This window comes from Meles meles, chromosome 21 (genome assembly GCF_922984935.1).
Source record: "Meles meles chromosome 21, mMelMel3.1 paternal haplotype, whole genome shotgun sequence".
Taxonomy (NCBI): Eukaryota; Metazoa; Chordata; class Mammalia; order Carnivora; family Mustelidae; genus Meles; species Meles meles.
The window spans coordinates 15,167,665-15,190,505 of record NC_060086.1 but is presented as its reverse complement, the minus strand read 5'-3'; the positions used below and the strand labels follow the sequence as shown (position 1 = coordinate 15,190,505).

Here is a 22,841-nt window from a genome sequence, read left to right as displayed (position 1 = left end):
GACGTCTCGCCCATCCGCCTGTTTTCCCGGGTTCCGCAGGTGGCGGCATCGCGGTGCCGGAGGCCCTGCACCAGCGCTTCCGCCTGTACTCGCGGGAGCTGGGCGCGGGCTCGCTGGACCACCTGCTGCTGCTGCACTCGGTCCTGTCCGGCTCCCTGCAGGTGAGTCCGTCCGGGGTCCTCCCACCGCCAGCCCTGTGAGGGAACCGACCCTAACACGGGGAGAGGAAGCTCAGCTCCCACCAGGAGCTGGCGTGGGCAGCACTGGGTCAGCTGAGCTGGTGGCCGGGCTTCGGGGAGGTTTCGGCGGTGCCCTGAAGGTTTGTGAGGGGGCGTTCCGGGTCCCATGCGCTGTTCACCCCGCGGGCCCGTGCCCCTTGGCGGCTGCAGACTCTGTGTGGGAGACAGAGGGCGGAGGGGAAGGATGCCAGAGCGTGGGGCGGACCGGGGGGCCTCGGGGATCCTGGGGGGGAGTCTTCTGGGGAACCTCAGTGGGTTTTAGCTCCCCTCCGGGGCATGCCAGCAATCCGCTGTGTGGTTTGGGGCATCAGGGGCCGATTCCGGAGGCACCGCAGGGAAGAGGGCCGGGGGGACGGCTCTGCACCCATTCCGCCGATGGCTGCTCTTGTCACCAGCTCCATCCCTGCCTGCCGCTCGGGCCCCTGCTTCACCTTCTCAGGAGAGAAAACAGGGAGCCCCCAGGCTTCCAGCGGGCGAGGGGCAGTAGCCCAGAAGTGTAGCACGGGGCCTGGTCCAGGGATCTGAAGTTGTGTAAGGTCACTTCTCACCCCTGGTTAGGCATCCCTGGTACCTGCATCATCTGTGGCTTTGGGCACCATGCGATCTGAGAGCTTCCCGCTCGATCCCAGAATGCGGCCTCTGGGGGCTCTCTTCCCCTCTTCCCGTGTGTCCTGTAGTGCGTGCCAGGGTCCCCAAGACCACCCTGAGGCTCACTTCTCTAGACACGCTCCTGGAGCTCAGAAAGGGTGTTACACTGAACCGCAGGTCTGTCCCCAGGGAGCATGCGGCCCCTGGGACCACCATCTACTCTCTGTCTCTGTGGGTTTAGTGACCCGGGGGCCTGACAGTCCTTGTCCTCCTGGGACTGGCTTCCTTCACCAAGCACAATGCCCTCTAGGTCTGTCCCTGCGGGAGCTGGTGTCAGAACATCCTTTCTAAGGCCCAGGGATGTTCCATGGTGTGGCTGGGCCACCTCGTGTCTGTCCCGCTGTCTGCTGATGGACGTGGGGGCTTCTGCTGCGTGGCTATTGGAGTGATGCTGCCGTGAACATGAGTGTCAAGCACCTGCTTGAGTCCCTGCTCCCAGTTCTTCAGGTGTATGCCCGAAGACTGCTGGGTCATGTGGTGACTCTGTGTGGCTTCTTGAGGTCCTGTGGGCTCTGAGGCTGCTCTGACAGCATCTGTCTGTGTGCCCCCTTTGCTCAAGGGTCAAGGCTGTGCTCTGGTGCTCCCTGGCTCTCGCCCTTGCACAGAGCGTCCTTTCTGTCCGCAGGATGGCTCGGCTTTGAACATATCCCCCACACCGCCGGAGGAGGCCAGCCAAGACCAGGCGGACGACAGGAAGGACCTCCCATGGGGTGCCCAGTTTGAGCTGCCGCTGATGCTGCCGGAGACAGACAGGTACCCGTACTCTCCCCTCTGCCGTCTGGGCGTCGTCGTGCTCTTGGCAGGCACAGTGACCAGGCAGCATGGTCCCGGGTCTCCTCTCAGCAAGTCTGCCTGATGTCCTCTCCTTGCAGGGCTGTTTCAGATAAATGAACGGGTCCAGGAGACCCTCGTGGTGCAGGGTGGTCACAAGGCTGGGGGACTGGCCGCCAGAAAGGCCATTATCACTTTGTGTGTGTTTTGTTGCCTTGTGGCCACTATGCCCCACCATTGCTGCTTTCCCCCTCTCTTCTGCTGACTTTAGCCTCGATGCCTTCCACACCAGAGCCGACCTGTAAAGCAATCGCTCATAGCCTCAGCCCCCAGTTTTCAAATTAGTGTTGGTTGGCATGTGTCCTGTCTTAGCTTCCTGTCTGCCTGATAACGTGACCCGGGTGGGGGGCTCACACCTGGTGCCTACTTCTCACAGTGTGGAGGCAGGGGGGTGGCAGTTGCAGGGGCAGGGGATGGCGGCGCGCCCTCTGTCAAAAAGCCTCTTCCTGGCCTGCACACCCCAGTCTGTGCCATGCATCTGCGTGCCAGAGGGACCCCCCTCCTCTCTGGAAGGCCACGGTCCTGTGCACTCAGGACCCCTGCTGACCTCCCAAAGGCCCCTTTCCAGATCGGTCACGTCAGGGGCTTCAGCACAGGAGCTCTGGGGGGACCCAGTTCAGATCACCGCTGTCCCCTGGGCCCATCATGACCTGTCCCCCCAGAGCGTCTGTATGCAGCTCTACAACTGGGATGCCTCTGTCTGTGACCATGGTGTCGTTAGCATCCCCAGGAAAAACAGCAGGATGTCTTCCATGTGGTCTCAGATCCTCGCCAGGGGCCATTTCCCTAGTTTGGCCCCAAATCCCTCTGCTGCTGGTTTGTCTCATTCAGGTGCAGTGAGGGCCCCGTATCCTCGTCTTGCTCCATGCCCTTCAGGGGAATGAGAACAGCAGGGCTCCAGCTTGGGGCATGTGTGCGTCTGTGTGTGTGCACGTGTGTGTGTGCATGCGTGTGCTTCTTGGGGCCCGGGTATCTCTATGTGTGCGAGTGTGTGCATGTTTGCAGTGTCTCATGGGGGTGCGTGTGTACGTTTGGGAATGCATGTGCGTAGGAGAACAACGTACCCATCCCCCCAGTCAGGACTAGCTGCCTCTTCCACCTGCTCCTGGCCCACACCTGCTTGAACTTGCCACTGACCTGTGGGTGAGAGAAGACGGGCATTGGCCCCATGCTGACATTGGGCTGATTGTGGGCCACTTGCAAAATGAGCCCCTCACCTCCAGTCTTCAGTGTAGACAGGAAGTGTCTGCCCTACAGTAGCCCAGACTGTGGGGACACAGCCAGCAAAGTCCCCTACCCACCATGAGCCTGAGTGCGGGCTCCACGTTCCAGATGGCACGAGAGGAGCTGTGTTTCCCCGCAGACCGCCTGGGCGGCTGATGCCCACGGCCTAACCCAGGGTGGCCAAGCCAGTTCCCATACAACAGCTGAGGCCCAGCACAGGGGCCCTAACTGGGCAGAGTCCCTGGGATCCAGCCCATGGCCCATGAGCAGCCAGCCCTTGAACCATGCTGACCGGGCTTGTGTGCCGGCTATGAGGGTCACCTGCCCCATGGTCCCGTCCAGCGGCTGGTGGGGTCACCAAGCCTCCCTGCAGGGCCATGCATGCTGACATGGTGGGGCCACATGACGCAGGGCTGCCATTACGCGGACCACCTAACGTGAGGGGTGCAGGAAGGAAGCCCGTCAGCCTGCCTCGCTTGCTCCCGTCCTGGACTTGGGCCTCTGCCCCAGATCCTTTCTAGTTTCCGGTTGCTCTTGGTCCTACTCAGAGTGCTTTTGGCTGCAAGTAACAGAACTCTCAGTGCAGTGATCTAATCAACACAGCTGTGTACACAGGAAGAGTGGACTTGGGGCCATGATTTACATGACTTGATGATGCACATGTGTCTGCATGGAAATAAAGTCTCCCCTTAGGGTCAAAGAGGCTGCCACAGCTCCACAGATCACACCTCCAAGAGGAAAGGAGGGCTGGGCTCTCTTTTTCATCTGGGAGAAAAATCCCTTCCATCAGCTTCCCCTGTAGATGTCCCTAAGTCAGCGAATCGGGTGCTCTCTGCTACGCCAGTTCCCTACAGAGAAGGGAAGGGTGGACTGCAACAGGCCAAGTCTAACCATGTCTCAGGGCTGGCCATGTCGTCACGCAGAGTTGCTCTGCGCTCTTTACCAGCACAAAGAGGTGGCTGCTGTGGGGGCAAGCAGGGCATCTGCACACCTCACCACGTGTTCATTGAGCACCAGTGCCGGACAGTGCGAGGCGAACAAGACGGACGCGACCCCCGCCCTCGACCCACTCACTATCTCTGCAGCTGCAAGGGGCAGGCGAGGGGAGGGTGCCGTTTGCTCCCGGGCCATGTCCTGAGTCTGGGGCTGGCAGAGGAAATGTTCCTGCCCATGTCAGGCGCTGCCCTTGGCGGGAGGGAGCTGGGGCGCTCTGACGGGTATGGGGGGCCCTCTGCACCAAGCGCACATGCTGTCTCACTCTATGAGTAAGGAGGGGTCTGGAGGGGCTCCAGAGCTTGCTTGAGGTTTGCCATGAGGAAATGCAGGCCAGGCGTCTGTGTCTGTTCAGAGCCCTGGCCACGGGGCACCGGCCTATGCTCTCCTGACAGCGGCCAGAGGCCTCCACAGTGCACATGGTTCTCAGACACCCCCTGTCGTCCAGCCAACGGCGGGTTGGCAGTCTTCCCAGCAGCTCGGCTTGTCACCACTCGGATTTCGTAGATGAGAGAGCAGAGCTCAGGGACATGAGTCCACTGGTCAGAGAGCCTGGGTGTGACGCGTGACACTTTGTTCTTGCAGTCGCTGATGACCTGCCTCGACAGGATGCTGCTAGAAAACCCTGTTCTTGCAGAATAGTTCTCTCTGGAAGTTCTGGCTGGAAGGTTGTCACCGTCCCTTTCCCTTCCAACAGCCAAAGTCTTCCACACACAAGGTCCTGGGCCAAGTCCATGTCTTTGTTCCATCCTCCTCTCCTTGCTGTGCTTGGATGTGCCAAGCTGGTCCCTGCCCCAGGGCCTTTGCCCATGCTGTCCCCTGCCCAGCAAGTTCTTCTAACAGCACTCAACACAGGTCTTCCATCGCTGTTCTTTGGGCCTCTGCTTAGACATTTGCTCCTGTTGCATTTGTCCCGCGGCTGATTGAATGCCTGCTGGGTGTGCCGCAGCCCAGTTCTGGTACTGACCACCCAGAGCCGGGGTAGACCCCACCAGTTAGGGCCTCCGTCCTCTACACAATTGCCCCCATGGTAGAGGCCAGCTGCAGGTGGAGTCCCCGGGTCACCCGTGCTTCTGATCTGCTGACCACCACTTCAGGGGTTCCTGCAGCCCCCTCAGGTCTGATAAGAACACTGAGCTCACACACCCAGCCTGTCCCCTGGCCTTGTCGTGGCCTGATGTGGGCTGCAGTGTCCTGGGATTCAGGCCTTGCTGTCCCTGGCTGGATGAAGGGCCGGAGGCCCCAGCAGCTAGCTCAGCCGGTACATCGCGTGTCCCTCACAACAGTGGCTACAGGTCCTTGGAAGCCACACCATCGAGAACGCTGGACAAGCAAGATTCTCTTCTCCCTCCACCATCCCTCCGTGTCCTGCTGACCCCTCCAGCTCACGAGGTTGGTGTGTGGCCCTAAGCGGGGCCTGGGTTCTGGGAAGGCCTCCCCTGCTCCTGCAGAGCAGTGGGGGTGGCTGTGAATATTCACGTCTTTCCTATGAACTACCTTTAAGAAACTGCTAGTTTCATGACCAGTGAGCGCTCACACTCTGGGTCACATGCTGAGGACGCCCCCTAGCCCAAGGGGAACCCTCTGGCCTAGCAGGGGTGCTTGGAAGCTCAGCTCCCTTGGGAGAAGCCACATCCATGGCTCTACGTGTGAGATGCCCTGGGTCCCTCAGCCCTTGGGAGCAGTGACCTGTGCCTCTGGAGTGTCCTGGTCCCAGGGACTGCTTCTTCACGCACCTGCCTTGGCCCTCCTCCCACCCCACTGTCCTTGAATCACTGGCCCTGAGTTGGTTTCTGGGGTGCATTCAGGGTCGGGTCAACTGGGGCAGCCCGGTGACATCTGACCATCGCTGGCACTGATCCCTACAGCCATCGAACTCCCTGAGTGTGAAGAATTTGGTCTCCAAGCTGTGCTCCATGACCAGCCCAGACGTGGGCACCTCGCGGGCAGCAGCAGAGGCCAGCAGCCCGGCCCTGAGTGCCCAGGCCCTCGAGGACATGGCTGTGAGCACGAAGAGCATCGCTCTCATCGCAGCTGCCCGGCGCTTCAAGGCACAGGACCGCGGTTGGGGCAGCGGCCACTCCTCCCTCCACCTTCCAGAGGAAGTGGCCCTGGACTCCAGGGACCCGAAGGCCAATGTCACCCCAGCCCCGAGCCCAGCAGACCGGAGGTGGCCCCTTGCCAGCCCGGGCAGGGACCACTCTGTGGAGAGGAAGGCCAGGAGGAAGCGGTCACCGTCCCTCACCTGGAGCATGCAGCCGGTAGGTGGACATTGGCGGGCTTCCTAGCCCAGTCCTGGGGTCCAGTGGGGCCGGCAGAGAGGGAGGGCCCCCCAGGCGCACCTACCCCTTCCTAATCAGAAGCCAGGTGCGGGCATGTTCCCTACGGCCACGTCACAGTGCAGGCAGCAGTTTCCCATCACGGGCCCTTCCCTAACATTCTTCCATAAGTGTGCACATGATGTTGGCATTTTATCCCTAAGTGCCCCGCTAGGTTCTAGCGCATGTCAGCCACATAGCAGCTGCCCCCACACGGTGTCCCATTCCTGCGGGAGCTTGGCACCGAGCCCGGCACGTGTGGCCCCCCATTACCGGGGCTGAGCTCCACACGCAGTCCCGTTGCATGGCCACTGACGGTCGTCTGCTCCCTGTTTCATGGCCAAGTAGGACTTCTTTCATTTCTGACCCCTTGGGCCTCCCTCTGTGGGGTGTTCCTTGTTTCTAGTTACTTTCCCAGGATGCTGGATGGTGTCGACCTGTGGAAGTCTCATCAGCATTTAAGCAAAATCCAGCACACGGCAGAACGCCACACTGACCACTCCCTGACCGCACTGACCACTCGCTGACTGCACTGATCACTCCCTGACCACACTGACCACTCCCTAACCCCAGTGACCACTCCCTGACCACAGCGATCATGGTGGTGTGAAGTTATAGTTGCGTGGTGGAGAGGGTGGGTTTGCCACGGGTTCTAGTCCATATGGAAATGGTGTTTCCTTGGCGAGGTTTCTTTCCATCCTACACTTAGTTAAATAAACTGGAGGAAGTGAGCAGGCTTCGCTCTGGGCATGCTGGCTGGTTGCCGGGGGCCTGGCAGATGTCATTCCGCCTCTGCCAGCCACACAGTGGACATTTGCTAACTCAATCTGAAGCCACCCCGCAATCACTCGGTGGGATTAAAGGTGGGACCAGAGCACGGGTCGGAAGGCGAGCGTACCAGTCAGAGCTCTCCAAACAGAACCAGTAGAATGTGTATGTACACAAATGACACAGATGCTCACACACTCAGACATGCACACACACTCATATTTACGCACACATGCACACACACATACATTCACACACACATCCACACACGCACATGCACACGCACACAGAGAAAGGTTTACTATAAGCAATTGGCTCAGGTGATTTAAGGAGGCTGACAGATCCCAAAGCCGTGGCTGGCAAGCTGGAGACCAGTTTAAGTTCAAAGCCAAGAAAACCCAAAGCCCCAGCACAAGACAATCAGGCAGGAGCTGTCTCCCTCACTCCCAGGACGGTCAGTGCTTTTGTTCCATCCGGGCCTTCAACCGATTTGACGAGGCCCACCCACACTTGGTAGGCAATTTGCTTTACTCAGTCGATCTATTTAGATGTTAACCATTTAACCGCCCCCATTGTGGAGGGGCACGGAGAGGAGAGGATGGGAGGGGGGACAACCAGCAGCCAGAAGAGGATCATGGATTTGTTCACTCATTCATTCCTCTCTGGGGGTCTGACGGGAACACAGCAGTGATCCTGCTGCTATCCGTGCTTGGCTTTGGCTCAAAGTGACCTTGGCGAGTCACCCCTTCCGCACTCACTCCCCACGCCCTGGCCTAAATGTGCTTGTCCCTGCAGGTGCCAGACCCTGCCGCTGATAGCCAGCCGCCCCCAGCACTCCCACAGAGGACAAAGTCATTTGGGAAGAGCTTCTTCCCCGCTGTCCCCTCGGCCTCCAAGATAAAGCTCAGCTTTAGCATCCGCTCAGGTACAGGATCGGGAAGATAAGCTAGCAGGCTGGGGCTCTGTCGGCCCCTCCTGCCCAGGGCGAGTCTTTGGGAAGCGTGACAGTGTGGGCTGCTGTCAGTTGTCTGTGCCTTGCTGTTAGTTTCAGGTTTTCAGGGCTGGGTGTGGGCCAAGGCCGCCGGCCCCACGAGACGCCATGTTCCCAGAGGCGCTCAGTTTTGCTTCTGGCCCGCCTGGCAACCTGACGGAGTTTGAAACACTCTGGGTGGCCAGCGCGGTCCGTGTTGGCCCAGGTTTGACTGCTGGCTCCTGTGGTTGTGTGCCCAAGACGCGCTTGTGGCAAGGGCTCGGGAATGCAGACAAAACCATCGACGAGAGAAAACCACCTGTGTACTCGGCCGTGAGGTGGCCCCCCCACCCCAGGCGGGTAGGACACGAACACTGGCCCCTGTGTGGGCCACTGGGTGTGGCTGGTGGACCCAGGTGAAGGTGTTGGTGCTCCCGCAAGGGTGCCCACAGGCTGTGCCCGACCTGCACCAGGAGGACGTCGAGACCCAGCTTCTAGAAGTACCACCATTTGGGATAAACGGCCTGCATCCTGTCTTTTTAAAAATCTTTCCACCGGTCTTTCCAGTGATACATCTCTGTCATATTTGCCAAAGTATCCAACCCATAGAGGCAGGGAAAAACCCACAAGCAGGCCAGTCCTGGCCACGGAGGAGCCTGTTTCACTGGCCACGTGATCAGAGCTCACAGTGACGCCATGCTTACTCTGTGCCGGGTGCTCGGTGGGTGTCAGCCCACTCGTCCCTGTGGCACAGAGAAGGACACTGAGGCACAGAGCTTCAGGGCATCGCAAGAGGTCCCACGGCTGGGAGTGTAGACCCACTCCCTAGGGCCCAACCACACTCCTGTGCCTTCCCTCGCACCCTGTTTCTGTGTCAGAGTATGTGTGGGTCAAGGAGGGAGTGTGTCTTAGGGCCGTGGCCACGGTGTGATAGCCACACTCTGTCTTGCTCTGGGTGCGCACCTTGCACCACCGGGTTTGCACCCGGACTCTCAAACTCTTCAGAAATCTCTGGCCTAGGGACGGAGTTCGGACCCCCACTGTGATTTCTCGGTTCAGCTCCTGGGACTGCTGGCGGTGATACAGGCCCGTGACAGCAAAGGACAGCAAAACCTTGGAAGCTCTTCAAGGGTTCTTCATCCGTATGGGCTTTGCCGCTTTCAGAAGCTTTTATTCACTCGTCTTCCTGTTTCCACTGTGCTCATAAATAGTCACCCGGTCCCGGAGAGGGCAGCGGCGTCAGGCGTGGGAACTCTGTGGTGCAGGGCCAGGCGCATGCCCGCCACCATCCTCCCAGCAGGCCCTCGCCTGGAGAGGCACCGGGGGGACACCTGCCTGGGGCAGCTTGGGAGAAGCCTGGCTGCCCCACGTAGCCAAAGCCTCGCGGCCCTATGATCTCCCGTCCCCCGCAGACAAGCCCCTTGGAACCTGTCTCTACAGCTGATTTACAAAGGAGCTTGCTTTGCCTCCCGTTTTATGATGAAATTGGTCAAGCACCCAGACGTCGGGACAACAGCACACAGACCTCCGGAGGGAGCTTCCTGGTACCAGCAGCGGCCGTCCTCTGCCAACTCCGCTCCTGTGTGCCCACGACACGTTTCCATCCACTCATGTGCTGTTTGCTTTCCTGGAGTGCTCTCCAGAAAATCCCCGAGTGGGCTGCCTCCCCTGTGCGTCTTCAGAGCGCTTTCTGTCTGCGATGACTGTTGTGCGTAGACAGGTCCAGTGGCTTCCCTACGTCTGCGTACAAAAGAAACCAGCGTTTTCCAGGAAACCAGAGTGGGCTGAACTTGGCCCCATCAATGGGCAAGAAAGGGGCACAGCCGGAGCCCCCACCTCATGGGAGGTGCCGAGCCCTGCTTTGTGGGCGCCCTGAGCAAAGGCTGGGCTTCTTGCATGGGATGTGGCTTCTTGTGAAGGGTGTCTCGGGGCCGTGGGAGCTTCGGGGCTCAGGCCCTTACAGCCGAGTGCTAGTCCGTCTCCCACAGGCCACATGTTTGTACTGTCACCGGTGGTTAGCTCCTCCCAGCCATGGTGAATCTCTGTTTCCGGGTCTTTGGCTAACTCTGGGCGTGGGTCTTTGTGTCCCGAGGCAATCCTCCACCGAATTTCCTGGGAAACCACAGGTTTCCCTGTGGTGCATCGCCACCAGCACTCCCGAGTCTCTGTCCCGCTCTGCAGGCTCAGCCCTGTCACCTCTCCTGGGCCCAACCTCTGACTCTCGTTCCTTCCCAGATTCCCCAGCAGCAGTGGGCCAGGCCCTGGTTAAGTGTCAGGAGAGCTCTGGCCTGTGGGGGGACGGAAGCCCGAGAACAGAACGGCACCCCCACTCTCGTGGGGACACATGGGCCAGGAGGAGGCAGGTGCTGGGATGAGAATAAAGTGACCCGGATGGACCACAGGGCCGGGGATCTGAGCTCAGGCCATCAGGCGGCCTCTGCACAGGGCACCCAGCTGTGTCTCAGGGAGATAACCTCTTCCTCGCTGCATCCTCCTCCACTCAGTAATTCCAGGATATCCACCCCACGGCCGGGTCCTGGCCAGCTCAGAGCAAACAGGGGAAGGAGAGGGAGAGGGAAAGGAACCAAAGCCAGAGGAGGGAATGTTCTAGAAAGGGCTGGGCTGTGGGAGTACATACAAAGAGCCCAGTGGGCACGAGGTAGCCACTCAACACGCTGCATCAATCGTGATGTCCTATCCTCCCCAGGACTCACAGGGTGCCCCTAAACTAATGTCCTCTCCTCTCCCGTTCACTGTGTAGACGAGAAGAGGCCCCCAGCGCCCGAGGTCAGCTTCACCTTCCCCAGTGCCACGTGGCAGAGCAGCCCAGGCCGGAGCAAGGCCCCGCTCCGGCCCCGGGACATCCGAGGTCAGTGCCTGCAGCATCCCACAGCTCCTGCACCCCCGTCTGCCCCCCCCCGCCATGCGCCCGTGCCGTGCCCACAGCGGCCATACCTCCCCAGTGGCTCCCTGGTGGGGGCTCAGGTCCCGAACGGGAGCAGGAGCACCACGCCAGCCAGGTGCTCGCATTCAGGAACAGCGATGCCTGTTCCATGACTGATGGTTAGAACAGCCCCCCAGGAGGGCTGTTAACTTTGTACATTGGCCCGTGGCATCGTGGAAGCTCCAGTTTGCCCATGACACCGCTGGGCCTCTGCCCGTGTCTCAGAGACTCTGAGGCTGCGACCCGGAGATGGTTTAAGCATGTCGGCTTCTGAGTGCATGTGACCCTCTCCCCAGCCTGGGAGGCAGGTGCCGCCGGAGTCCTCTCTGGGGGTGGGACACGCCCTCTGGCAATGTTTTCCGCCCCTCCCACACCCCCAAAACCAACAGCTGAGTCGTTGGGAAGGATGGGTATAAATCATCAATAGACTAAAGCCCACCAGGGAGGGAAGTTCTTCCTTATGTCTAACCTCAGTCCCTCTTGCTGTACCTTTAACAGACGCCTTCCTGTTACTCTTTCGGAACAGGTCAAGAATTCGTTATTAGGCCCTCCTTCCAAGGGTTCTTGGGGGAAGGGTCTCAAAGGGGTTTGCTGGTCGTGCCCTTGGGGGCAGTGGCACCAGCCAGTTTAAACAGCGTGGGGGATGGGAAACGCTCCATGAGGATGCCCCCACCCTAATTGCATGCATCCTTTGTGGTGGAGAAAGTGGCTGAGGGGGGTCTCGGGACAGGCCTGTGTCACTAGTGTGTGGGGAAGTGGGGTCCCAGGCTGGGGAGGCGCAGTTCCATAGGGGCATGGGCAGAGCGGGAAGAGGGAGGCGTGCCCATGCAGATCCTGAACACAGTGGGGCTGGCGGCTTGGGCCAAGCCCGGGACATCCGCACCAGGGACACGGCAGTGGGGACTCTGGCTTCATGGGAGTCGGCCTCAACTAGAACTAGAGTCTCCCCACCCTTCCAGGGTCCACAGATAGTGGAGGCCGACACCACAGTCCACTGCCCCCCAGCGCCCCCCGCAAGCCCTGGGGCAGCGCCAAGCGACCACGAAGGCCACAGTGAGGATGCCAGCCAGCAGACCAGGCACGTGGGGGCAGGCCGAGAGTGGCCGCAGGCACAGGCTCTCTCTCCCCAGAGCTGAGTTCAAGAGACGGGGCCCTGCCGGAGACCCTTTGGGGGCAGCTAGCCAGCTTTCCACAGCCTTCTTTCCAGGCGGCTGCCTCGCTAACCCCCTCTAGAGGGAGGGCCGTTGATAGGATGTCAGAGCCCTTCTGAAGGATCCTCAGGAGGAGGCAGGCCTCGTTGGTGTCATTCCTAGTCAGGGGTGTGCCTCCCAGGATCACTCTACCCTGCTGCGGAAGAAAGCTGTCACTCTTCACCTGATGGGGCAAGGCCCACCTGCGCTATAGAGCGTCCTCTGTCCAACGGAAGTCTCCTCGCTGACTGGAATGTTAATCTCATCTGCAGAACACTAGGCAGCATCACTGACCCTGATGTTTGACCAAACACCCAGGTGTGGTGGTCTGGCTGAGTTGATGCTCCAGTGAACCCCCGCTTCCCATAAGCTTTGGCCAGCCAAGGGTCAGCATCCCATCTCCGTGTGTGTACGGGCTCCAGAACAAGCCGGCATCTGGAATGAGAACACCCTCCACTCCCGTGAACCCTCGCCCCTCAGTGTGTTCTCACATCCCTCCCCACGTGCCCCTGTGCAGAGGACACCATGGCCAGCGGTCGGGAGCCAGCATGTCGGCCACAAACCCAGGAACCAAGGCTCTAAGGTCGCATCAGGATAGAAGAGTCTGGGAAACCCAGAGCACCATCCATGGAGCGCCAGGCCGTCACCTTCTCTGGCTCTTCTTTCGGCCCTTCTGTGGCTTTCAATCCACTGCCTGCGTGACGGGCTCTCAGGGGCACCCCTGTGTGGGGGCCGTGGGGACCGGAGCTGCCTCCCTAGCAGCAGGATCCCCACTGGCTGGGGCATCCAGTGGAAGCAAGGGGCTCTGGGAGACCACTTGTAGCACTTTGGGGCTCGGGGCCGAAAGGAGGTGGTGGTGTGGCCTCGCAGCCCACGTGGGTAGTGGGCTGTCTTGGATGCATGGGTGCCCAGCACGGGGGGACAGCTCATATGTGTAGTGCAACCGCCACAGCTGGACGCCATGGCCTGCTTCCCCTCTCTGTCAAGGAAGACCTGCAGGGGGCTTGTCCTTCCCGGGCCTTCTGGAGAAGTGTGTGGAGGGGAGGTCGGTCCCACATTATCTTTGGGGGCTCTGCTGCCTGCTGTGAGCAGACCTGCCGGGGACACCCTCTGATGCCCACCTCCCCTTCCCTGGGGGACAATGCTGAGCCTGGAGGCAGAGATAACTCCTTCTTTCCCACCCTGGCCCCAGATCTTGGGTAAGGCAAAAGTTGCTGGTTGCCCCCCATTTCTGCTCACTTTCTTCGGGGATAATAGAATCCCCAGTTTTTAGCTAGTTACATGGCTTCCCAAATAAGGACTGGATGTTCCACCCTCCTTTGCTGCTGCGTATGGCTGCGTGACTAAGTTCTTACAGATGGGGTACAAGCCAGAAGCAGCTGCTTCCAGGAAATTTGAGCACAAAGGATCATTAGCACGTTCTTCATGCTTCTTGCCTTCTTTACTTTCTCAGTCCTACTACCTGGAATTTGCATGTGATGGCTGGAACTCTAGCCACCTTTTTGAGGCCTTGAGGACAAAGGCCATGCCCTCAGGAAGATGGAGCAGGCAGCTGGAAGGAGCAGAGTTGCCTCTCAGCATTGTTACATCCCATCCCCTAGATGCGGACTTGATAGAGGAACAAGTGCACCTCAACTTAACTGATCAGGGAGGGGAAGCCCAGGCAATTGCCGGTTGTGGGTGGAGAAGTCCCTGGTACTTCTGGAGAGTGACATCAGCAGGTTAGAAATGACAGGATGGCGGGATGAGGCTTGGGGTCAGGCATGGACCCAAGAGGTTCCTAGGCTGTCATGAGTGTGCAGAAGAAACTCCTGCTCTTCCTACACCCCATCTTGAGCTGGGCTGAAAAGAGAGCTGCAGCCTGGCCCGTGCACCTGAGAAAGGGCTGAGGAGGCACTTACATTCGGGGGATGGGGGATGGGGGCCCCAGCCTCATGGTGGGTCTTAATGTTCTCCAGCAAAACAGAACTGCTAGGGGGTGCGTGTGTGGAGGTATTTAGTTTAGGGAACTGGCTGGTGCGACTGTGCAGGCTTGGCCGGTCCACCGTCTGCAGGGTGAGTCAGCAGGGGAGACCTGGGGCAACGCCCTCTGCTCAGAACAGGTCAGCCTTTTTTTCTGTTCAGGCCCTGGGATGATGGGACGAGGCCCACGCACTTTACGGAGGGCCAACTGCTTTACTCAGAGTCTGCTGATTTACATGTTAATCTCACCACAAAACACCCCCACAGAAACATCCAGAATAACATCTGACCTGTGTGAGCACCACGGCCCAGCCAGGTGGACACGTGAAATTCGCCATCATGGGAGGGGACACAAGACCGGGCAGAGCCAGGGTGGAGAGGGTCACCTGCTCTGTGCCGGTCTGTGACAGCCAGGGAGACCCCCGAGCTCAGGATCAACGCGGGGGACGGAGGCTGGGGGCAGATCTTGAATTTGGCCCAGTTTGAGCCCAAAATGACCGAGGAAAATTGTATAAGTGTCTGAATGTCCCCAGGGGTTGTCTATGGGTGCATGGGAGTTCAGGTGACTGTAGATTTGCACCTGTGACATGAGGGTCACACTGTGATCTCACCACTTTAAAAAGACAGAAAGTTATAGGGGCGCCTGGGTGCTCAGTGGGTTAAGCCTCTGCCTTCGGCTCAGGTCATGATCTCAGGGTCCTGGGATCGAGCCCTGCATCGGGCTCTCTGCTCAGTGCGGAGCCTACTTCCCCCTCTCTCTCTGCCTCTCTGCCTACTTGTGATCTCTCTCTGTCAAATAAATAAATGAAATCTTAAAAAAAAAAAAAGACAGAAAGTTATATAAAGGGAGCGATAATACATCCTCCCCCACCCCCTGCCTTCTCGGAGGTAAGTCCTCTTCAATGATTGGGAGCATGCTCTTCCCAGTTTTCCCACAGAATAACCCAAATTCAGAAGTGTCTCCATTTAGGTCCCCCACCATGGCAGAGGCTGCCACAATAGGGCACAGGTGGCTTCTGGGGGAGGTGATGCCAGGGGGCGGGGAGAGAGGAAAAGCCACCAAGCATGGGCATCACCATGGAGCTGCTGCCAGCCGCGGGAGGCGGAGGCTGCCAGGACTCGGGCTTATGAGCAAGCCTCTGGAGTGGACCCCCGAGCCTCAGGGGACGGGATCCGAGGGTCACTGGCTCTGCATTAGGCTGTGTTCTCAAGTGGCCGGGGCATCTCGCCCTGTCCCCAGCAGTCGAGGAGCCCCAGGGAAGAGAATGGAAACTCCGGTTCAAAATTCAGAGCCATTTCGGCACTGTCCACAGGCTGCAGGTGAAGGCCAAGGTGAGGTCTGAGGGCCAAAGGCATCTGGGACAAAGAAATCCCTTGCACGCACACTCACTCATACACTCACATGCACACACAAGCAAACCCACACACCTGTCTCCCGCCTCCCTCACTGCTGTTGCTCATCCTGTTTTGTCGGCTTGAAAGCCCTCCCCACCTTGCCAGCTTATGGTCCTTTCCCAGGAGGCCTCTACCCCTTGCTCACTGGGCCGGGGACTCAGAGCCTCTTCCGTCACTGAGTGTACGCACCATGTGATGACTGTCTTTCTGCGAGTGTCCCCACCACCGCACCTTCAGTGCCACAGACCAGGCCCTGCCTTACGTCTCTGCATCCTCCCTGGCCCGGAGCAGGTACCTGGGATGGCTATGGAATGAACAGGTGAGTGAATGAGTGGGTGTGAGCAGGCACTGTGCTCACAGCTAGGGGTGCAGGGCCGGGGCCCTGGCCTGGGACATCTGTGTGTGCGGGGAGGTTGGTCCCCTCCGCGGCAGTGTGACATGATGAGAGATGTGCAGAGGGGCACACAGGCAGAGCAGTCATCTGGGGGCTTTGCTGTACCCATGCTGGGACCCAGGTGAGGCAAGGAAACAGGCACTGAAACGAACACTGTCAAAGAAGGGGGAGGGTAAACCATTACCCAGCCCCTCACCTCACTGCAAGCCTCTGGGGGATGTCATCTGCCTGTGGCCCAGGGACCTGGGGCACTGCCTTGGTTACTCATGACTAGGTGACTGGGCTGGGATTTGAACCCAGGGTGGGTGGCCTCTTCCCTGTCACCCCTGGAAGCCAGGCCATATATGCTGGGCAAATAGGGAGCTACAGCATGTTCACAAGCAAGGGAGAAACCTGAGTGCGTCTCTCTGTTGCATGGAAGCTGGTGCCTCACATGCCACTGCTGGACGAGGAATGGGAACATTAGCCAGTCCTTTAATGCTTGCCAACTGGGTGAGATCCCACGGGTGCTGGGATGTGCAGTAGACACGACCCCATGAGTCTACAGTCACCTGAGTGTGTTGGGTGGGACAGCCGTGGAAGGAGATCCTAGAAACGGGTCACAATGCGGGACTTGGGGGCAAGTGGGCAGCAGACCCCTTCTCACTGCATCCATTTTCTACCTATTTCAACCTTTACTGTGTTCCTGCATGACTTAATGTGGAAAAAAAAAGGAATTATTTTAACAACAGCCGTGTTTCCATTATATGCCGGTGTGGGCAGCTCTCTCAAATATACCAACTGAAAAAAAAAAAAAAAACCAGAGGCTCTGAGCAGTATGTATGAGATGCTTTTATGTCTATATGATGACAGTTATATAACATATGCCAGTGTGGTGGATGTGAATTATTTCTTAAAGAATTCCCAAGCCACAGAGACAGAAACCCGTGTTGCAAGGCCCAAGCCGCTGCTGAGAGAGCCAGTGGGGCTGGGACGAAGGGGGAGGACTCAGCTCTTGAAAAGGAGTCTCTGTTCTACAGAAGGATTCTCCCCAAGTTTCTGGGGCTGCTACGTCCCCGATTAGAACCCCCGTCGGAGCTGCATGTGTGCTGTGTGATTGTGCGTGCTGCGAGCCCCGATCTGGTCCACGGGGCCCCTCCCAGGAAGGGAGGGAGTTTGATGCCGTCCTTGAGTTTGTCAACGATCTTCCTGGAAGGTTTGCTCTGAGGCTTGGAGGGTCAGCTTTCTCCTCTGCCCGTGACCCAAGGTCCAGGTGGTGCAAAGGTACCAGGCGGGTCAGGGAGGGAAACGGAATCCAGGGAGGCCCAAGGTGGGGCCAATGGAGCCCCTGCTGGCACTAAGTGCGAGGACGCAGCCACTCCTGGGAAGCCACACACCGTGGAGCCCACGTTCTAGAGAAGGTGGGGACAGAGAATGAGCGGGGAGCGCTGTAGTGAAAACAAGCTACAGGGACAGAGTGCTGGGCAGGCTACTTTAGAGAGGCTAGTCAAGGAAGGCCTCCTGGAGGAAGTGTAGCCCAGGTGGGGAGCAGAGCAAGGGCGGGGGCAGACAGGTGATGTTGGCTCTGATGAGGTAACGCAGTAAACACAGAAGCTCTGAGTGAGAATCAGGAGGTGCAGTGGCCTCGGTGTTTGTGTCCCCCCCAGATTCCTATTTTGAAATGCTGACCCCCAGCGAAGATGGCATTAGGATGTGGAGCGTCGGGGGGAGGGGCGTCTTGGGTCATGAGGGAGGAGACCTCCTGAATGGGACCAGTGCCCTACCTGGACCCCTTCACTACATGAGGACACAACAAGAAGGTGCTGGCCATGGACCAGGAGGAGGGCCTTCCCCAGAACGTGGCCGTGTGCCCCCTTGATCTTGGACTTCCATTCTGAAGGACCGTGAGCAATAAATATGTATTGTTTCTAAGCATCCCTGTCCATGGGATTGTGTTCCAGCAGCTGGAAAGGACTGAGATAGGAGATCAGCGAAGGAGGGCTCTGGAGGGAGGTGTGGGCATTGCAGCAGAACCAGCAGGTCCTATGGGGGACTGGAGCTTTGACAGAGAACACGTGAAGACTTGTGAGTTGCCCCTGCCTGCCTGCAGGGCAGATGCTGTCCCGCGGACCTGCCAAAGAGGGGACTCTGCTGGAAACACCTCATGTCCAGCACTGTGTCGTTCCAAGGCTTTGCTGCAAGAGGAGAGGGACGTGGAGGAGCAGATTCCAGAATCTGGCCTGGAGAGAGATGGGCAGGGCAGAAGCCCCCGCTGGGGAGTGCTGGTGGGTTTTCCTGCAGAGGATGGCCTGAAGTGTGGGTGGCCCAGAGGAGTGACTTTGCAGGTGTGCAAGCAGGGACAAGCCCCTGATCACACTGGTGACAGAAGCCATCAGGTGACAGGACCTTTAACTGCTCTTGTGCTTCCTCCTGAGAAAGGGTCCCATACTCTCTGAGCTGGCTCGTCCTTTCTGAGTTTGTACGGGTTAGCCTGTTTGTGGGTCATGAGGGCTTGGGTACGACTCAGCTAGTGGTTCCTCCTCCCTCCAGGGTCCCCTGGCTTCCTGTCCATCCCCCAGGGCAGCCCTTAGGCGGGACTGGGGGGTTGGGTTTCACTCTAACAGTGCTTCTCTGGCTCCATGAGCCAGAGCCATGGGCCCCTCACCGTGGCCCTCCAGGGGCCCCCTTCCCTTCCCTCTGGGGACTCTTGCTGCCGCTTGAATGAAATGGAGTCTCGGTGGCCTCTGTCCCCTACTGGCCATTCCAGCAACCAGGAGGGTAAAGCAGAAGGCAGCAGAGAGGATTTGCCAGGTCTCGGTTTGGGGGGAGGTGCATCAGGCTTGGCCAGAGCCCTGGGGTCCTGGCGGTTGCTGATCACTTCTGATGCTCCCATCTCCAGCCAGCACCCCTACTCCCCCGAGTTCAAGAAGGAAGCACCCTGCTGTCTTCCCAACAGCTACGTGTTTCTCGCTCTGCACGCCCAGCACCAAGTTCACAAGGCTTGTGCCGTTGACTGTTCTCCAGCGTTTCCTACCTCTCTTGGTGGCACACCCTTGACTCCTCAGCCCTCTTCCTCCATCAGCCAGTCCTAAGCCCACCGTCTCCATTCCAACCCCCGGTCCTCTTCCCCCAACCCCGCCCCTACACTGCCACAACGCAGCAGCAGCAGCGGGACCCCAGTGCCTCGCAGCGGGTCTCCCTGCAGAGAGGCTGTCAGGGGCCAGCTCTCCGTACATACCATCTCTCTCAGGCATAACCGCTGCAGGAGGGGAGGGTTATCATTTCCAGCATCATCCAGGTAAGGAAGTGGGGGCTCAGAGAGGTGGCACAGGGGCTGGGAAATGGCTCCAGCATCCGTGGCAGGGGCCCTGGCACCTGGTAGACAGTGGAAAGCAATGCTGCAGTGAGCCCGGGGTGGGGCAGGGGGCGCACGTGGCCAGGACACATCTGCTCTCTGGGATTTTCCCCTCTGGCCTGCAAAGATTTGGGTTGATTTGGGGATCCTCGCTCCTCTGCTTTATTATTCCATTCCTCCCTCACAGATGCTCACCCATCTGGTGCCCAGTGAGCACTCGGGGCTTTGCACCCGGGGCCTGGTGGAGGGGGAGAGGGACGTCACCTTCTGGGTGGAGCTGGCCTGCTCATGGTTCCCTCCTAGCAGGTGCGCCCCTGGGCCTATACCCGGGCCCAGGCAACCTCTGGAGTCCTGGGTGGCGCTGACCCCAGAGTCCTGACTTAGCTTCTGCTCCTGACTCTGCCACTTACACAGCTGTGTGTCTTTGGCTTGTGGCTTCACCTCTCTGAGCCTCTGCTACCTCATCTGTGATGGGGAGAGAATACGTAGCTCTGTCAGAGAGGGAAACAAGAATGTAGGTGCAGAGTTATGGTGAAGAATTGGGTTTGGGTTTGGGTTTGCTTTTTTTAATCAGGGTGAAACTGACATAAGATGAAAACCAACAATTTCAAGTGAACTAAGGAGGGGCATTCAACCCGTTCGTGGTGCTCGGTGACCACAACCTCTAGCTGGTTCCGCCACGTGTCATCACTTCCAAAGGGGACCTGACTGTATTCTGCTGTTGCTCCCCCCCGCCTCAAGGGAAGGGCTGGTTCCATCTCAGCGCCATGTCCTGTCCACTGAGACCCTCACCCTGTTTCCCGAGCTGGGTCCTGGCGCTCACCAAATGGCCTGGGAGCTTTGCTTGAATTCCCACGTGAGATGCTGGCTCTGGCTCCTGGACATCTGAAGCTCTGTTTCATCCAAACAAACTTTTACCGACCACCCCCCACCCCCCAGATGCCGGGCAACTCCTGGGGGAATTCCTTAAAATCCACAACATGCTTTATCCTGGCAAAGGATCTGAGAAGTCTGGTTGTAATTAAACATTTTAACTTTTATTCCTGGGCCCACTCTTATTTGACTGGGGATCACTTTCATCTTTTCGCGGGGGCGTTCGTAACCCCCTCTGTAGGCTGCTGTTTCCAGGCATCGTTGGGGAATTGCTGGCCTAGAGGAAATATTAAACGAGCACCTCTGAATGCAGGGCCCCTGGCTAAATGATTTTATCTTCATCGTGCACCACTTCATAATTAAGAAAACCTTGGCTGGGAGAAAATTACATTTAAGAAGATTGTTTTAAATGAAGGTATTTAACTCACACGTTAACATCTGTCCTTTTGAATGGGAAGTTTAAGGAAGCTTTGACAAACATAGCCACGTAACTACCAGGACCGCAATTAAGATCTAGAACAGTGTCATCAGCCCTAAAGCCTCCCCCTGCCATGGTGTAGTCACCCTTCCCCTAACCCCAAGCCCCAGAAGGCACCTGCCGCTACAGTTTTGCCTCAACCAGAATGTCATCTAAGTGGAATCATGGGGTGTGTGCTGCTCTGAGGTTGACCCCACACTAGGTTCATCTGTCTTGTCCGTATGGATGTCCCACAGTTTTTCTGATCGTTTGCTGGTCCAAGGAGTTTTGGGTTGTTTCCAGTTTGGGACAATTATGAGTAAGCCACTAAGAACACGCATGTGCAGCTTTTTGTGCAAATAGAAATCTTCATCTCTCTTGGGCAAATACCCAGGAGTGGGTTTGCTGGCTGGCGCCGTAGACTTCTGCTCTCACTTTTTACCAAACTGCCCAACTGTTTTCCAAGGGGCCAGGCCATTTGGCCTTCATCCCCGCCATGTAGGAGAGCTCCAGGCTCTCAGCACCTTCATCAGCACCGGGTATCGTCACGTCTTAAAATTTTATTTTAACCATTCTCATAAATATTTAAAAGGAAATAACATTTTAGGGGCACCTGGGTGGCTCAGTGGGTTAAGCCTCTGCCTTCAGCTCAGGTCATGATATCAGGGTCCTGGGATCGAGTCCCGCATCAGGCTCTCTGCTCGGCGGGGAGCCTGCTTCTCCCCTTCTCTCTCCGCCTGCCTCTCTGCCTACTTGTGATCTCTGTCTGTCAAATAAATAAATTTTAAAAAAGGAAATAACATTTTAAAAAGTTTATTATTATATAGTTTTTGATAAATTGTGTCATCACCGAAAAAGGACATATTAGAGTACTAACCGCTAGAACCTCAGATAGGACCTTATTTGAAGACAGGAACTTTAAGAAGGAAATCAAGTTAAAATGAGGTCATTAGGGTGTGCCCTCTTTCACTGTGACTGTGCCCTTACCAAAGAGGAAGTGTGGATACAGAGACAAAGGGAAGCAATGTGAAGAGACACAGAGAAGATGGCCAAAAAGCCCAAGAGAGAGGCCTGGGACAGACCCCCCCTCGCAGCTTTGGAAGGGAGCAGCCCCTCCGACTTCCAGCCTCCAGAACTGAGAGGGATTCCGTTTCTGGGGATGAAGTCTCCTGGCCTGTGGCACTTTGTTATGACAGCCTGAGCAAGCTAAGACACATACAAAACAAAACAGGTGAAGTAAGTATCTTATATTTAACCTACCCATCACCTACCACCAACTTAAGACCTAGAATGTAACCACTACCCTCTCTTCTCCCTGTGCACCTGCCCCATGTCATCCCGCCCTGTGTGCACCTGCCCCATGCCGTCCTGCCCTGTGTGCACCTGTCCTAGGGCATCCCACCTTGTGCACACCTGCCCCATGCCGTCCTGCCCTGTGTGCACCTGTCCTAGGGCATCCCACCTTGTGCACACCTGCCCCGTGTCATCCTGCCCCGTATGCACCTGCCCCGTGCCATCCTGTCCCATGTGCACCTGCCCCATGCCATCCTGCCTCATGTCATTCTGCCCTGTGTGCACCTGTCCCGGGCCACCCCGTCCCATGTCCTCCCACCCTTGTGCATCTGCTCCATGTGCACCTGCCCTGTGCCATCCCACCCATGCTGGTGCTGCCTGCCTGCTGGAGGGAACTCTTCCCAGGGAGTGGAGTGAAGAGGACTTATAGAGAGCGACCCACTGCTTTGGGGGTCGCTTAGCTGAGGTGCTAGCTGGAGGGGGTAAAGGGTACTGGTTTTGCTTTTGTTTTTAAGCTGGGAGAGGCCTGACCACGGTTCAGGTGGAGGGGATGATCCAATGGAAAGGAGCAGTCGGTGGGCTTGTTTGTTAGCGGTTCCCCTCTCCCCAAGAAGAGATACTCCGGGAGGGCAGGGCCTTGCTGTGTCTCAGGACCCAACTGGTGGGGACTCCGTGCTGACTGGCCGCTGGGCAAGGAGTGAGGACAGAGCCTCCGCTCGGAAGGCAGTCTGCGGTTCTCTGCGAGGAACCGCAGAAACCATCACGGATTGGAAAAGTTCTGTGGGTGGCTGGTGGAGAAGGCTGCACAAATGTGAATGTGCATGAAACAAGTTAAGGTGGTTAAGGTGGTGAATTTTGTCACATGCGTATTTTACCCCCACTGAAGAAAATCCATCGGTGAGAACAAGGGTCATTTGGCCTAGCGCTTTGCTAACTGGCCGCAAGGTGAAGGCACCACCCTCTGGGCGGACCTGGGACAACCTCGGAGAGGTTCGGTCACCCGCCCCA

At 57.9% G+C, this 22,841-nt stretch overlaps 1 protein-coding gene across 1 annotated transcript in view; it reads left to right on the top strand.

Annotated features, from left to right (window-relative positions):
- The window catches only part of LOC123934176 (kinesin-like protein KIF19), a 38,926-nt gene extending 19,979 nt beyond the window's left edge, over positions 1 to 18,947 (top strand). Inside the window, exons 14-22 of the mRNA XM_045994179.1 lie at positions 40 to 161; positions 1,513 to 1,695; positions 5,804 to 6,196; positions 7,817 to 7,946; positions 10,753 to 10,860; positions 10,938 to 11,054; positions 15,328 to 15,419; positions 15,697 to 15,773; positions 18,755 to 18,947. Of these exons, the coding sequence (XP_045850135.1) occupies positions 40 to 161; positions 1,513 to 1,695; positions 5,804 to 6,196; positions 7,817 to 7,946; positions 10,753 to 10,860; positions 10,938 to 11,054; positions 15,328 to 15,419; positions 15,697 to 15,773; positions 18,755 to 18,947 (1,415 nt within the window). The remainder of the gene's footprint in view (positions 1 to 39; positions 162 to 1,512; positions 1,696 to 5,803; positions 6,197 to 7,816; positions 7,947 to 10,752; positions 10,861 to 10,937; positions 11,055 to 15,327; positions 15,420 to 15,696; positions 15,774 to 18,754) is intronic.
- Positions 18,948 to 22,841: the final 3,894 nt, after the last annotated feature.